We start from the raw sequence: 15,098 nt of genomic DNA, 5'->3' as shown, positions 1-15,098 counted from the left end.
ATCTCCAGCCAGGCTTCTCTCCCCTGAAGTGGAAGAGGGAAGGTAGCTGACAGTTCCAACACTCAAGTCACAAGGTTGGCTCTGAAGGCAAGCAACCTCCAACCCGAGGCGCCTGCTAGAAGTTACCTCATTCACATAGAAGATGACACCTGATAGTTCTCATCGCCAGAAATTCCTTTGTCCTATGAATTACAATGATAAGCCTGGATCTGCCAAAAATAATCCTCCAGATTTTGTACAAAGATCTTCGTAGCACTGAGAGATAATAGCAATAAACTGGAAAAACCTAAATATCCATCAATAATTTAATGTTTTACATAAAATGTGGTATACTGTGTAGGCATTTAAAAAAAAAATGAGGGCATCCTAAATGTACTGACATTGCAGGATGTCCATGACATACTGCTGGTTGGGAAAGAAAGAAGAGCAAAACAATGTAAAATGGCATGTTTATAAAGAACCATTTATGTGTTCATGTATGTGCATATGTGCATATATGCTTGTACATATATAAAAAATAGACTAGAAAGATATTCATCAATCTCCCTCTGGGGGTGGGGATGGGAGGATGGAGTAAGAGGGAGGAACTTTCACTTTTTAGTTTACATTTCAGATTTTTTAAAAATTTTGACAATATAAAAACATTAATTTTGTCTTTGAAAAAAACAGGGAAAATATAATTTGACTTAAACGTATTTATGTTTTTCTGATTTTAATATTAACTGTTGTGTTTTTTATATATGCCTGCAAATTCTTTGATGCTTCTTCATTCAAAAGTGAAAACTAAATCCCCTCCCTTTGAACGAGGTTCAGAATAAGTAATTCACTTCTAACGAACAGATTGTGGTAAGTGTGCTGCTACGTGATCTCTGATACAAGATCATTAAAACGATAGTGCATGGGTTCCCCATCCAGCCTCTCTCTCTCCCCTTCTCCCCCCTTTCCCTGCTCCCGCTCTTTCTCCCCCTCCCCCTTCCCCCTCCCCCTTGTTTGCTTTTGGAGAATCCAGAGACCTCCTGACTTGAGGACACTTAAGCAGCTCTCAGGAAAGGACCACATGGAGAGGAACTGAGGCCACTGCCAATAATCAATACCAACTTGCCAGCCAGATCCTACAGCCCCAGTCAAGCCTTCATATCTCTGCAGCCCCTGCTGACGTCTGCCTGAACATCATGAGAAAACCTGAGCCAGAACCATCAGCCAAGTCATATCCAAATTCCTGGCCCACAGACAAGGCAAGAAATAATACATGTTTATTGTTGTTTTGTGCCACTAAATTTGGGGGCCATCTGTTCAACAGCAATAGATAATGAATACCTGTACCAGTCTCTGGCTGGAGAGCATAAGTGGGAAAATGGAAGGGGTTTTTTTACATTCTACATTTTTACATTATACATTTAAGATCACTTGGATTTTTTTAAGTCATTTATATTTAAAGAAAAGGACAGAAATAAAATTAGGCTTAGGTGGGTTTTTTTTGGGGGGGGTATTTTTTTGTCCTTTTTTTTTTTTTTTGCCACTTTTTGGGCCACTCCCACAGCACATGGAGGTCCCCAGGCTAGGGGTCCAATCAGAGCTGTAGCCACCGGCCTATGCCAGAGCCACAGCAACTCGGGATCTGAGCTGCATCTGCAACGTACACCACAGCTCATGGCAACACCAGATTCTTAACCCACTGAGCAAGGCCAGGGATCGAACCCACAACCTCATGGTTCCTAGTCGGATTCATTAACCACTGAGCCACAACGGGAACTCCAGCTTAGGTGTTTTTTTAAAACCATTGTTTCCTGATTTTAAAAATGACTAACCAGTGAAAAAGGATACAGTTGGAGGATTGATACCACCCAGCTTGAAGCTCATTGTAAAACTACAGTAATTCAAATGGTGTGGTACTAGAGAAGACTGCACAGAAACAGACCCACAAAAATACAGTCAATAGATCTTTGACAAAGGAGCGAAGGCAACTCAATGAAGACAGGATGGTCTTTTCAACAAATGGTGCTGGAATGCCTGGACATCTACATGCAAAAAAAAAAAAAAAAGACACTCACCTTGGGAGTTCCTGTGGCTCAGTGGGTTACAAATGCAACTAGTATCCATGAGGATTCAGGTTTGATCCCTGGCCCTGCTCAGTGGGTTAAGGATCCAGTGTTGCCATGAGCTGCAGTGTAGGTCACAGACATGGCTCAGATCTGGCATTGCTGTGGCTGGGGCTTAGGCCAGCAAATGCAGCCCAGATTTGACCCCTAGCCTGGGAACTTCCATATGCCACACATGCAGTACTAAAAAGAAAAAAAAAATCCAGAGAAGGTATATAGATGCCCAATAAGCACATGAAAAAATGCTCAATATCATTGATTTTTAGAGAAATGCAAATCAAAACTACTATGAGATACCACCTCACACCTGTCAGAATGGCCATCATTAATAAGTCCACAAATAACAAGTGCTGGAGGGGTTGTGGAGAAAAAGGAACCCTCCTGCACTGTTGGTGGGAATGTAAATTGGTACAACCACTATGGAAAACAGTATGGAGGTACCTTAGAAGACTATACATAGAACTACCATATGACCCAGCAATCCCACTCTTGGGCATATATCTGGACAAAACTTTCCTTGAAAAAGACACATGCACCCATATGTTCACTGCAGCACTATTCACAATATCCAAGACATGGAAACAACCCAAATGTCCACTGACAGATGATTAGAGTAAGAAGATGGGTTGTATATACACAATGGAATATTACTCAGCCATAAAAAAGAACAAAATAACGCCATTTGCAGCAACATGGATGCAACTAGAGACTCTCATACTAAGTGAAGTAAGTCAGAAAGAGAAAAACAAATACCATATGATATCACTTATATCTAGAATCTAATATACAGCACAAATAAACCTTTCCACAGAAAAGAAAATCATGGACTTGGAAAACAAGACTTCTGGTTGCCAAGGGGGAGGGGGAAGGAGTGGGATGGACCGGGAATCCGGGGTTCATAGATGCAAACTACTGCCTTTGGAATGGATAAGCAAGGAGATCCTGCTGTACAGCACAGGGAACTATATCCAATCACTTACGATGGAGCGTGATAATGTGAGAAAAAAGAATGTATACATGTATGTGTGACTGGGTCACCTTGCTGTACAGTAGAAAACTGACAAAACACTGTAAACCAGCCATATGGAAAAAATAGAAATCATTAAAAAATTTTAAAAAACTGAAAAAAAGAGAAATAAATAGAGTTAAATGCTTTAAAAAAAAACAATTTTAAAAATGGGCAAAAGACACCTCATCAGAAATGATATACAGATGTCAAGTACGTATATGAAAACATGCTCAATATCATGTCTTAGGGAACTGCAAATGAAAACAGCAATGAGATATCACTAGGCCCCTATCAGAATGGCTAAAATCCAAGAAACTAACACCACCAAATGCTGACAAGGGTAGAGCGGCAAGAACCCTCACATACTGCTAGTGGGAATGCAATATGTACAGCTACTTTGGAAGACAGTTTGGTAATTTCTTACGAAGGTAAACAGAGCCTTATCATATGACCCCTCAATCATGCTCCTAAGAATTTATTCAAACAGGTTAAAAAGTTCTGTCTTCACAAAAACTCCCACACACAAATGTTTACGGAAGTCTTATTCATAATTGCCAAAAACTGGAAGCAACAAAAACACCCTTAGGTGAAGGGACCAAAACCAAAAACCCAAGCCAAAAAACTGTAGTATAACTTACACAGTGGAATCTTATTCAATAATAGGAAGTTATGAGCCATTACAGCACAAAAAGACATGGAGAAACCTTGAATGCACAATGCTAGCTAATGAAGAAGCCAGGCTAAAAAGTCTGCATATTGCATGATTTCAACTATATGACATTCTGAGAAAGGCGAAAGTACAGAGGCAGTAAAAAGATCAGGGGTTGCCAGGAGAGCCGGAGTAGGGGTGGGGGGAGGGCATGAAATAAGTGGAGCAGAGGAATCTTTAAGACATTAAAACTACTCTGTAGGATACAGTCATGATAGATGTATATCATTAAATATTTGTCAAAAACCACAGAACTGTACAACAGAAAGGATGAATCCTCATCTAAGCCATGGATGTCAGTTAATAATAATGTGTCACTATTAGTTCATCAGTTATAATGTTAACAGGGGAAATTAGGAGGTCCCATCATGGCTCAGTGGTTAATGAACCTGACTAGCATCCATGAGGTTTCGGGTTTTCGATCCCTGGCCTCTCTCAGTGGGTTAAGGATCCAGCGTTGCTGTGAGCTGTGGTGTAGGCCCACAGCTGCAGCTCCAACTGGACCCCTAGCCTGAGAACTTCCATATGGTGCAGGTGCAGCCCTAAAAAAATAAAAAATTTAAAAATTTAAAAAAAAAAGATCAATAAAAAAGAGGGGGGAGAAATTGGCAGGGAAAGGAGACAGAAAGGCTATGGGGACTTCTGCACTATGTGCTAATTTTCTCTTAACTTAAAACTATTCTGAAAACTAAAGTCTATTAATTTTTTTTAAGCTGCACTAAGCAATTAAAGGAAAAGTAGAAATCAGATAATACAGCCCCCCATAATCTCAGCAAAAAGATGACCATTTGGGCTTATTTCCTTCCAGTCTCTCTTCCATTTTTTTTTTTTTTAATATCTATTTGTATGTCACTTTGCTAAAGCACTGAAACCATTCTGCTAAATCCATTCTGAAGGTCTATGGTCTAGTTTCAGTTTGGATTTTTAACTGCAAAGAAAGTAGCCCATATAAAACACCAGTGATACCAAAAACAGATTTTAGAGGGGCCGGTTGCTATGGAAATGATTGAAAATAAATGTCATTTCACACTACACCCTGGTAATGTACTGACCAGAAGGAAAGAGAAATATTTGGAGTAAGTCAGAAAGTAGCCAAGAAAACTTCTAATTGAGAAGGCAAATACACCAGCCTACTGAGGTTTCAAAGGAGCCAGTGCATCACCCTGCAAGTTAACTAATTATGCTCTTTCAGCAACTATGTCGATGGGGGAAAGGACCCAGAACAGAGGCCCAGAGGCTCAAGTGTACTCTCTGACTCCCTCACTGACAGCTGGATGGCCAAAGAGCCAGCAGGTCTCTCTCAGGATGTGGGCTGTCTCTGCAGCGTGGTGCAAAGCCAGGAAAAAAAAATCACTCCTTCCCTCCAATGGAGAGACTCCAAACGTTCAGCAAGCTGCAAGGCCCAGGCTTGGAGGGATCAGTTTGGACAGAGAATTGGCCCTCAGCACTGCAGTGGGCCATGGGGGTTAACACTTTAGATGCTGGATCATGGAGCCGCCCGGAGGTTCTGGGGAACAGACCAGGATGCCAGAGGGTAGGGGCCACTCAGGGAGCAGGGAGTGACTATTCTCCCCATAAAAGCATTTTCATATATGAAAAAGTAACACGTGTGTACCACCTGATGTCTGACCTTCCCACAACCAACAGTTTTATGAAAGACGAAACTTTTTAGAACACACACCAGGGGCAGCTTTGAAGGGGGAAAGCAGAGCTGCTATCAGAGAAAGGGGTAGTATTCCCGCCTCCAGGAACAGCTCAGCTTTATAGTCAAATAGATCCAGTCTCATACACAGCTCTGCCATGCATTACTACAAATTATATGATCCCACAGTCCTCGTCCTAACTGTTCCACCCCCGTGAGGTTACGATAAAGTATGAGATAAGCCACATGAGGTGCTAAGCAAAATGCCTGGCACAAAAGCGCTCACCCAGTACAAGTGCTGGCTGTTGCCACCAGCCACCCTTAGAGGCAGTTGGTCTGTGCTCCTGATCTCTTTTCTTTCTCTTTGTTAACCCAGCTTGTGGCCCTATCTCCCCTTGCCTGTCCACAGTCCTATGTAGATGCCTAGTCACTGTTGCCATAAAAAGACGAAGTCCCCAAAGGGTGAAATATCAGGCACTTCACTTTTTCCTACAGCATCCCAGCTATAGCTCTGTGCTCTGGAGAGAAAAAAAAAGGCTTCTGATGCCAAACCATCCCAAATCACAAAGCTACAAAGTTACCGAAGTTATGGACACTTTGGGTAATAGTGTCTCACTCAAAGAACAGGTTTAGAATTAGGCTTGCCAGGCATCCTCAAGGCTGAGGAAAACCCAGGGTTAAAGTAAGCAGTGATCGATTGATTGATGACAATATGAAGTGCCATTTCCAAATGGTGCAATGGCTGTTTCTTTTTCTTTTTTCCTTTTTTTTTTTTTTTTTTTTGTCTTTTTAGAGCTGCTTTCATGGCACATGGAGATATGGAGGTCCCCAGGCTAGGGGTCTAATCAGAGCTGCAGCTGCCAGCCACAGCCACAGCAACCCGGGATCCAAGCCACATCCATGACCTACACCACAGCTCATGGCAACGCTGGGTCCTTAACCCACTGAGCAAGGTCAGGGATCAAACCTGCATCCTCATGGATCCTAGTCAGATTCGTTTCTGCTGAGCCAAGATGGGAACTCCTATTTTCTTTCTTTAAGCTAAGTTAGTGGATTCTTATTTTTGTTTTGAAATAACAATTAATATTGAAAACTCTAAATAATCAAACACATATCTGTTCCCATCCCCCAGAAATGATAATTGTTAATGTCCGTTATATTTGCAGCGAGGCCCTTTTAAAAAAGAATTAGAATATGACAGATAAAATTAAAGCCTATTTCCTTCCCTGTTCCCAATCTATTTCTTGCCCACTCTCCCAATCACTGTCGTGAATTATTCTTTGTTTAATCCAGTTCTACTTTACTCTTTGCTTTATCTAAATTTTCTTATTTTTTAAAAAACAGAAGGCAAATAAAAAGAAACATGGGAAATGTGCCTAGAGAAGAGGGGTGTGAAGAGGGGTCTTCTGGCCTCTGAAGCTGCATCAAGACAGACCTCCTCACCTGCTCCGAAAACAGCACACACTCAATACAGGTAACGGCTACTGGGGTTAACCTGCAAATTCAGACCTACAAATATCTTGAAAGCAGTGCAGACCCCCTAAGGCCATCTAGGGAACTCCAAAAGGCTTACCTGGGTCCAGGTGTGTGAAAGAGCCCACCACAAAGTCCAGTGTGGACACGGCCAGCAGGAGCAGCAGCAGCAGCTGGAGGCGGATGATCCATTTGACACCTGCTAGGTTAATCCCCAGCAAGGCCAGAAGCACCGCTACCGAAATTCCTCGCACAGCCCAGATATTCCTGAGGCCCAGCAGATCTGAGATGGACTCGGCAAAGCCAGTGATGTACATGGCACCTGCAACACACTAACAGGCGATTCGAGGTAGGAAGAGTCAGCGAGAGAAAAGAGCAGCCAGGCTGCCTGGCACGGAGGACCCTGCTCTCCTCTCGGAATTCCACTCCTGGGAACCAGCATGGGGGGTAAACGAGCCTTCACTGCCCAGGAACCCTACGCATGGGACCCCCTTGCTTCTCACCTACACCTCTCCCACCATCCAGAGAGGAGAATGATTGTCAGTGGTAATGAAGATGAAAGATTATGGGAGGAAGAATATGGGACTCTGGGCCAAAGACACCTTTAGACTCCTCTGTGCAGAGCTAAATAGAGAGCACAAGGCAGGGGCCCCCATCTCACAGCCTTAGAAGGACACAGACGCAACCCCGGTTTTTCCTCTATGTCTTTGTATGTCACTATTATATTTTAAATTACCTAAAACTTATAAATAAGAAAAAAAAAAGTGCGCAGCCCATCTTGTCACTGTCACATGGAAAAAATGCCACCCAAGGAATATCTAGATGAATGTACTTAGTTCTACCTGCTGTTTACTATTGGTTACATGTATTAAATACCCTGGACTTAGTGAAGTTACATGTTAACAGATTTTTTTTTTTTCCAACAGAAATACACAGAGATTCTGCTGATGGAACAGATAACCCAAAAGATTGGGGTTTGTCATCGTGGAGGACATTACCAGTTTTGTATCTAACCTAGCAATCTTATCCTTACATTTATTTATGAAATTAGGAATTTATGGATTTGATCTGTATCCACCCTGGCCATACCTTGCTTCTCAACTTTAACGTCTCACTGGCTCCTCCCCTAATTAATGAGTTACATAAAATCATTGGCACATGTTTATTTTATATTTGCTGAGAATCATGATATTACCTCTTAAAAATATTTGAAGCACAATCTCAAATAAATATGTGGAAACAAGGAGTTCCCGCTGTGGCACGGTGGGTAAAGAACCTGACTGCAGAGGCTCGGGTTGTTGCAGAGATGCAGGTTCCATCCCCAGCCTGGCATAGTGGGTTAAAGGATCTGGTGTTATGGCTTGGATTCAATCCCTGGCCCAGGTACTTCCACAGGGTGTGGGTGCAGCCATGAAATTTAAATAATAAAAAAGAAATAAAGAAAATAACACCCACTTCACTTTCCAGAGTTCCTCAGCCCCCTTCTCCTATCAGGTGCATTCCTTTATGCTCCCCCAGTGCCAGCAGCCTGTCATCTCTGTCTTGCTACACATGCTGTCCTCTCAGGAAACAAATTCTACTCAGGCCTCAGGCAAGTTCCTCCCTTTCCATGAAGCCTTTCCTCATCCCCCTTTCCTAAATAAATACTATGCCTACTGCTGCTACCACACAATTAATTATCTGGATCCATAATCTATTAATTATTTCATGCATATAAGTTTGCCCCTACCACCACCAACAATGAAAATATCTTTAAAAAAAAATGTATGGGAGTTCCCATTGTGGTGCAGTGGAAACGAATCCAACTAGGAACCATGAGGTTGAGGGTTCAACCCCTGGCCTCGATCAGTGAGTCAGGGATCCAGCGTTGCCGTGAGCTGTGATGTAGGTCACAGATGCGGCTAGGATCCCACGTTGCTGGGGTGGTGGCATAGGCCAGTAGCTGTAGTTCCAGTTTGATCCCTAGCTTGGGAACCTCCATGTGCAGCAGTTTCGGTCCTAAAAAGCAAAAAAAAATTATGCTGATTGCACCTCTCAAAATCCCCTGCATTTGCTAACTATGTTGCAAGCAATCTATAAATACTTTCTGATGTGTTGACTATGAGAAGTGCTCTGGGAAGCAGACACCATTAAGTTTCAGCCCTTGCATGTAAAGACAAGAAGGCAAATACGATTTGTGTATTTGAGGGGCTCAAGAGGGAGGCTCCATTCTTCACTGAGATTGGCTCACTGTCAGCTAGACATAGCATCATCATCAGTGATCCCCAGATTTAAGCAGGCATGTCTGTCTGCATTTGGATAAAGGCAGATGCCCAATAAATATTGAGGAAAGACAATCAGGAGAGAGAGCAAAAGAGAGAACTCTACATTTTCCTGCATTCACCTCAGAATTCAAACTTACTCTTGACAAAATGCCAAGCATGTGATGGTGACAATGATGCTATTTCCTCTGCTATATGACCAGATCAACAGGACTCTTCATGGTCCGATCTATCAGCATCTCAAAAACAAATGTTAAAAATGTAGTCATGATGATTGTGTGTATAGACATCCCTCCTCAGGTGCTGGATGTCTGTCTCATGCAGAGGCTGAGGCCAGAACTTGAATGGGACACTCCGCACCTCGAGTTTCCAAACCACTTATTTCTTTCTCTAGCTACAGAACAGAATTTGCTCGCGTGAAGTGGAGCCAGCACTAAGGACAGCCTATTGTTTCTAGTAACCCCAGTAGTGCCCCTCTCTCAGGTTTGTATCTAAAATCACTTTTAGCCCAAAGATGCCTGTACCAGAAAAAAAGGAAAAGCTCTGGAGGCAGCAGGACAGAGCGGTTGTGAGCTCAGCCTGTGGCAACCAGACTCCCGAAGGCCACATGCTGTGTTCCCGGTCTTAGCTGTGTGACTTGGGAAAGTGTTCTAACCCTTCTGTGCTTCATGCCTTGATCTGTGAAGCACAGGTAAGAGTCGTTCTTCCTTCAAAAGATTATCGCGAGGATTAAAGGATATCATTCGTGTTAAGGCCTAGAACAATGCCCGGCTCACAGAGTCGTAGAAATAATAGCTATTGGCAGTATCATTACTACCTTGCTAGGATTAGCTACCGAAGAAAAGGAAACGGTAGTTAGCCATGAATTTCACAAAACCCTTGGTTAATGTAAGTAGATGATGGTGATGTCACTAGAAATGTGCAACATCAGTTGTAAGCGAGGGTCACTGAAACCCAAGAGACTTACTTTGAGGGAAAACAGTAGCAGCCCCAAACTACACCACTTTCTCAAAATCTAAGGACTTGGGGGTGAGAGGGAAGAGGGGGGGAGAGAGAGGAGGGGGGAGGAGGGGGAGGGGAGGGGGGAAGGGGGGAGGGGGAGGGGGAGGAAGGGTAATTGTAGAACACGGGGAAGTAAAAGCATCATAGAGATTTCATGTTTCGTAGTTAGAGGAGCTAATAAGGAATGTTTTTATCTGGGAAGTATAGAAGAAGTTTAATTATGGCTTCTAAAAGTAGGCAATGACTACTCACACAATGAAAAGCACAGCAGAACTTCCAAAGCAATTAGAGGGAAAAATTTTAAAAAAGAAATAAATTTGAGCTGTGTGGGCAAAACAAGAAGAAATTTTTTAAATTTCAAATTAGCTAGAAAGTAATAAAAGGGATTTATTCTGAAACTTGAGAAGTACACTAATCCTGTATTCAGAAGGGGGGAGGAGTATAATCCTAAATGCTTTTATTAGTTTAAAAAAGGAGACAAATGCATGAACAAAGTATTAAAGTGATTTTTAAAATCAACAGAAATAAAAAGACAGTAGGAAGTATTTAATAAGAGGATATATGAAATTAATGAAATAAAAGAAAAAATAAAAGAAAGGATAGAGAGAATAGCTGACTTTTTTTTTAAGGCCTCACCCATGGCATATGGAAGTTCCCAGGACAGGAACTGAATGAATCCAAGCTACAGCTATGACCCACACCACAGCTGCAGCAATGCCAGATCCTTTAACTCACTGTGCCAGGCTGGGAATCGAACCCATGTTGCTGCAGTGACCCAAGCTGCTGCAGTCAGATTCTTAACCCACTGTGTCACCACAGGTACTCCTCAAAACTGATTTTTTTAAGTTCATAAAAATACATAAACACCTGGCAGCCTGATTAAGAAGAAAAGGGAAAATATGAAAAAGACAGAGTTTTAGGAATGAGAAAAGGAATAAAACTACTCTTTCATAAGAGAGTAAAAGAATGAATAGAGAATGAATGTGCCATAAATTATGCACATCCACATTACACAATACTAAGCAACTATGTAAAAAGCATGGGTTCAAAGCGTTCACCTAGCAGAATGTCTATGACTTATTGCTCAGTGAGAAATACAAGCCATGGAATAGAGTATGAAATTTGTCCCCATTTCAGTAAAAACAAGCGGCTCCTTCAAAATCCATACATGCACGTAGATGAGCACAGGGGGAGGTGCAGACAGGGACAATGAGTGCTCACACTGGTCACCAAAGGAGGGACGGAAACCACCACTGTCTTTACATCATCTCTGATAAGCTAACTGGTTATAAGGAACATCATTTTGTAATTTTAAAGGAATTTTGTATAAGAAAATAAAAACAAACATATTGAGAGTACTATTCTGTTTATGCGAGAACTGCATCTGGGTACACAGAGCACAGTGTGTCTGGGATGCAAGGCTCCCCTCGGCCAGCTCCTCTAGGAGAAGTTTGGACCAGAGGGGTCGCCAGCCCTTCACCACTGCAATCCAGCCACCCTGGACCTGGGCCACCTTCCAACCATGCAGCTCCTCTTCACTGGAAAACATCCCTTTCAATTTATTTAATATATAAACCTATCCGGAATGTATTAAATTTTTGGACATATTTATCTCCTCTTAAAGTTAACAATCATGGGCTTTCTTTTTCTCTTTTGTCCTCTGTGGAGAACTTCTAACCCGCTGGCACAGGAAGCAGGGGGTGTCACTTGCCATATTTTCGGGGGGTAACACCTCCTTTCCAAGGCATTCAGGGTTTTTTTTGTGGGGTGTTTTTTTGGTTTTGTTTTGTTTTGTTTTGGTGTTTTTAGGGCCACACCTGCAGCACATGGAAGTTCCCAGGCTAGGAGTTGAATCAGAGCCGCAGCTGCCAGGCTACGCCACAGCACAGCAACACAGGATTCAAGCAGAATCGGCGACCTACACCACAGCTCAGTGGCAACGCCGGATCCTTAACCCACTGAGTGAAGCCAGGGACGGAACCCACATCCTCGAGGATACTACTAGGGTTCGTTACCGCTGTGCCGTAACTCCGCATTTGGTTTTTAAAACGGCACTTTCACAATCATAGGCATGTTTCTTCCCACCTTTGGATACCTACCTAGAAAACCAGAGCTGCGCCTCCGCGCCCCTCCCCTTCTCACACTAAATCCCCATGGTGGGAGTCGGCTGACTGTATGTCCTGCATATGTGTTCCCTCCCATAATGCAAACCCCAGGCCTATGTCGGGTCTGTGAAAATTTTCCAGACCGGCACTGTTTTTACAGAATCTAGCAAAGAGCAGGTAAGCCATGAATGAATGCTTTTAGACAGGACACATCAGGCTGAAGCTGGATCTTCTGGGATTATGAAGCTTATCTCCAGGATAAGCAGCCCCAAAAGAAACCCTCATGTGAGTGGGGCAGGAGGGAGGAAGGGCACCAGCTCATCTCCCCTCACTGGCAAGGGGTCTGGCTCCACACAACAGGCCTGGCACCAACGCCCCAGAGAAATAAGTGGGGAGGCATCTGGAGAAGGAGGCAAGGCAATGGAAAGACTTAGTGAGCTTTAAAAGTCATTATTTTAAGTATCTCCATCTTCTAAGTGCTGATGCTCTAGGGCAAGGGCCGGTAAACTTTGGCCCTCTGGCCAAATCCTGCTGCTGCCTGTTTGGGGAATAAGGTGTGACTGGCACACAGCCACACCCATTTCTTCATACCATATGGCTGCTTTCCCACCTCCGTGACAGAGCTGAGTCATGACAGAGACGCAGGGCACTCTCACAAAAAAACTGAAATATTTACTATCTGGCCCTTTACAGAAGAAGTTCACTGACTCTGCTCCAGGGCAAAACAGGCCATCTCCTCTGGCAATTACTAAAAATAAATGAATGCAGAAGTTCCCACTGTGGCTCAGTGGTAACAAACCTGACTAGTATCCATAAGGATGCAAGTTCGATCCCTGGCCTTGCTCAGTGGGTTAAGGATCTGGCATTGCTGTGGGCTGTGGTGTAGGTTACAGATGCGGCTTGGACCTGGCATTGCTGTGCCTGTAGTATAGGCAGGCGGCTGCAGCTCTGATTCAACTCCTAGCCTGGGAACTATCATATGCCCCAGATGCAGCCATAAAAAGACAAAAAAAAAAGTACATATGTGCCCTGGGATGAGGGGATTAGGGGTTAATAAGAACCAGGAATAAACCCTCCAAAACCCCACCATACTCTGGAAGAAGAAAGACCACAAATCAATGACCTAAACTTCCACCTGAAGAAACCAGAAAAAAAAAAAGAGTGAACTAAACATAAAGCAAGCAGAAAGAAGGAAGACTGGAAAGAAGAAAGAAGGAGACTGGAGCAGAAATAAATGAAGCAGACGTCAGAAAAATGATAGAGAAAATCAACAAAACCAGAAAATGCTTCTTTGCAGACAAACCTTTAACTAGACTGACCAAGAAACAGAGAGAAGGCTCGAATGATTAAAATCAGGAAGGCAAAGGAGGCCAATCTTAGAAAAACAAAAAAGACTATAAGGGAATCTATGAATGATTATGCACCAAAACATTAGATAACTTAGATAAAATGGACAAATATCTAGAAAGATGCAAACTATCAAAACTGACTCAAGAAGACGTAGAGAACAGGAATACGGCTATACAGGTAAAGCAATTGAATTACTTATTTTAAAACTTCTTACAAAGAAAAGCCTAGGACGAGATGGTTTCACCACCAAATTCCACCAGATGTTTAAAGAAGAATTAGCACCAGTCCTTCACCAACTCTTCCCAAAAAGAAAAGAGAACGCCTCCCAACTCCTCCTGTGTTTGAGGTGAGGCCCTCTGAGGACATGATCATGACCTCAACACTAGACAAAGACAGCACAAGAAAACTATAGACCAATACCCCTCACAATGTATGAGCAAAAATCCTCAACGAAATAGTAGCAAACTGAAGCTGGCAGCACCAGATCAAAAGGATTATGCAGCAGCCTCACCCTGATCAGAGAGCCCAGCCCAGGTCAGCTGCAGAAGAAGCAGCAGCAAAGCAAGCACACTGACCGAAGGGGCATCTGTGTTTCTGACTGGGGCCCAAACAGACAGAGAGCAAAGCAAGCAAGGCTGTCAAGCTGGTGGCTTCTTAGGCAGTGGCTGCCCAAGCTCAGAAAACGTCTTCTTTTTGAGCATTTTGCCTCAAGTCAGCTGACATACAGGAGGCTTCCTCTCTTGTACTTGGATTGGCGGTGGGTGGGGTGGAGGAGTTCCACCTGCGCTAGTCCCCTGTCTGTGGCGTCTGTTTCAGGGGGTGAGCTTGTTGTCTACTGAGGGAGCGGGGCAAGTGAGAACTGCCGTTTGTCCATCTTGCAATCTGCTTGGCTATAAAACGGCAAAGAAGTAGAGAATCAATATACAAATCCCCAGGGTAACAAAGTAAACAGACTATTGATTATTCAGCTTCCCAACTACCATGCCTTAAGATCTTTCTCCATAAAGGAAAGTGGTTTTTAAGAGTACAATGACCATGTGTCTGCCTTCGATGCATCTGTCCTACACATGCACGCACACACATGCACACACACACAGCTTTGTGCTGTTGGAGAATGAGATTTATTTTTGCTAAAATAACTTGCCCCTGCTGCTTAGAAATAAGAGAAAGAGAAGCAATGCTTTCTTTGAGGAGTCTCTTGTACTCTTACTTAAACAGAGTCTTTGCTTTAAACTGTTTTTTCAGGCACCCACCACCCTTTGCACCATCATTAAAGCCTTTTTCGGTCCAAGGAGTGCTTACAAAGAGTGGTTTCTTAATGTCTGCACTTGTTTCCTCAGCGCCAGGTCACCATCCCTGGTTTTAGCTAAACATGCCCCAGTACTTCTCCCCACTCAGTGGCCTCCTGAGGGCCCCTGTCCTCCCTGTGGGGCAGCCTCCTCATTAGT

The 15,098-nt window shown here is 43.2% G+C and overlaps 1 protein-coding gene across 1 annotated transcript in view; it reads right to left on the bottom strand.

The window, feature by feature from the left end:
• SLC12A8 (solute carrier family 12 member 8) overlaps nt 1-15,098 on the bottom strand; it is a 142,027-nt gene that overhangs the window by 101,583 nt on the left and 25,346 nt on the right. Inside the window, exon 5 of the mRNA XM_047790408.1 lies at nt 7,033-7,264. Within this exon, the coding sequence (XP_047646364.1) occupies nt 7,033-7,264 (232 nt within the window). The remainder of the gene's footprint in view (nt 1-7,032; nt 7,265-15,098) is intronic.

This window comes from Phacochoerus africanus, chromosome 1 (genome assembly GCF_016906955.1).
Source record: "Phacochoerus africanus isolate WHEZ1 chromosome 1, ROS_Pafr_v1, whole genome shotgun sequence".
In the NCBI taxonomy this organism is placed as follows: Eukaryota; Metazoa; Chordata; class Mammalia; order Artiodactyla; family Suidae; genus Phacochoerus; species Phacochoerus africanus.
Note: the sequence above shows the minus strand (reverse complement) of the source record. Positions and strands in the feature narration are given on the sequence as shown.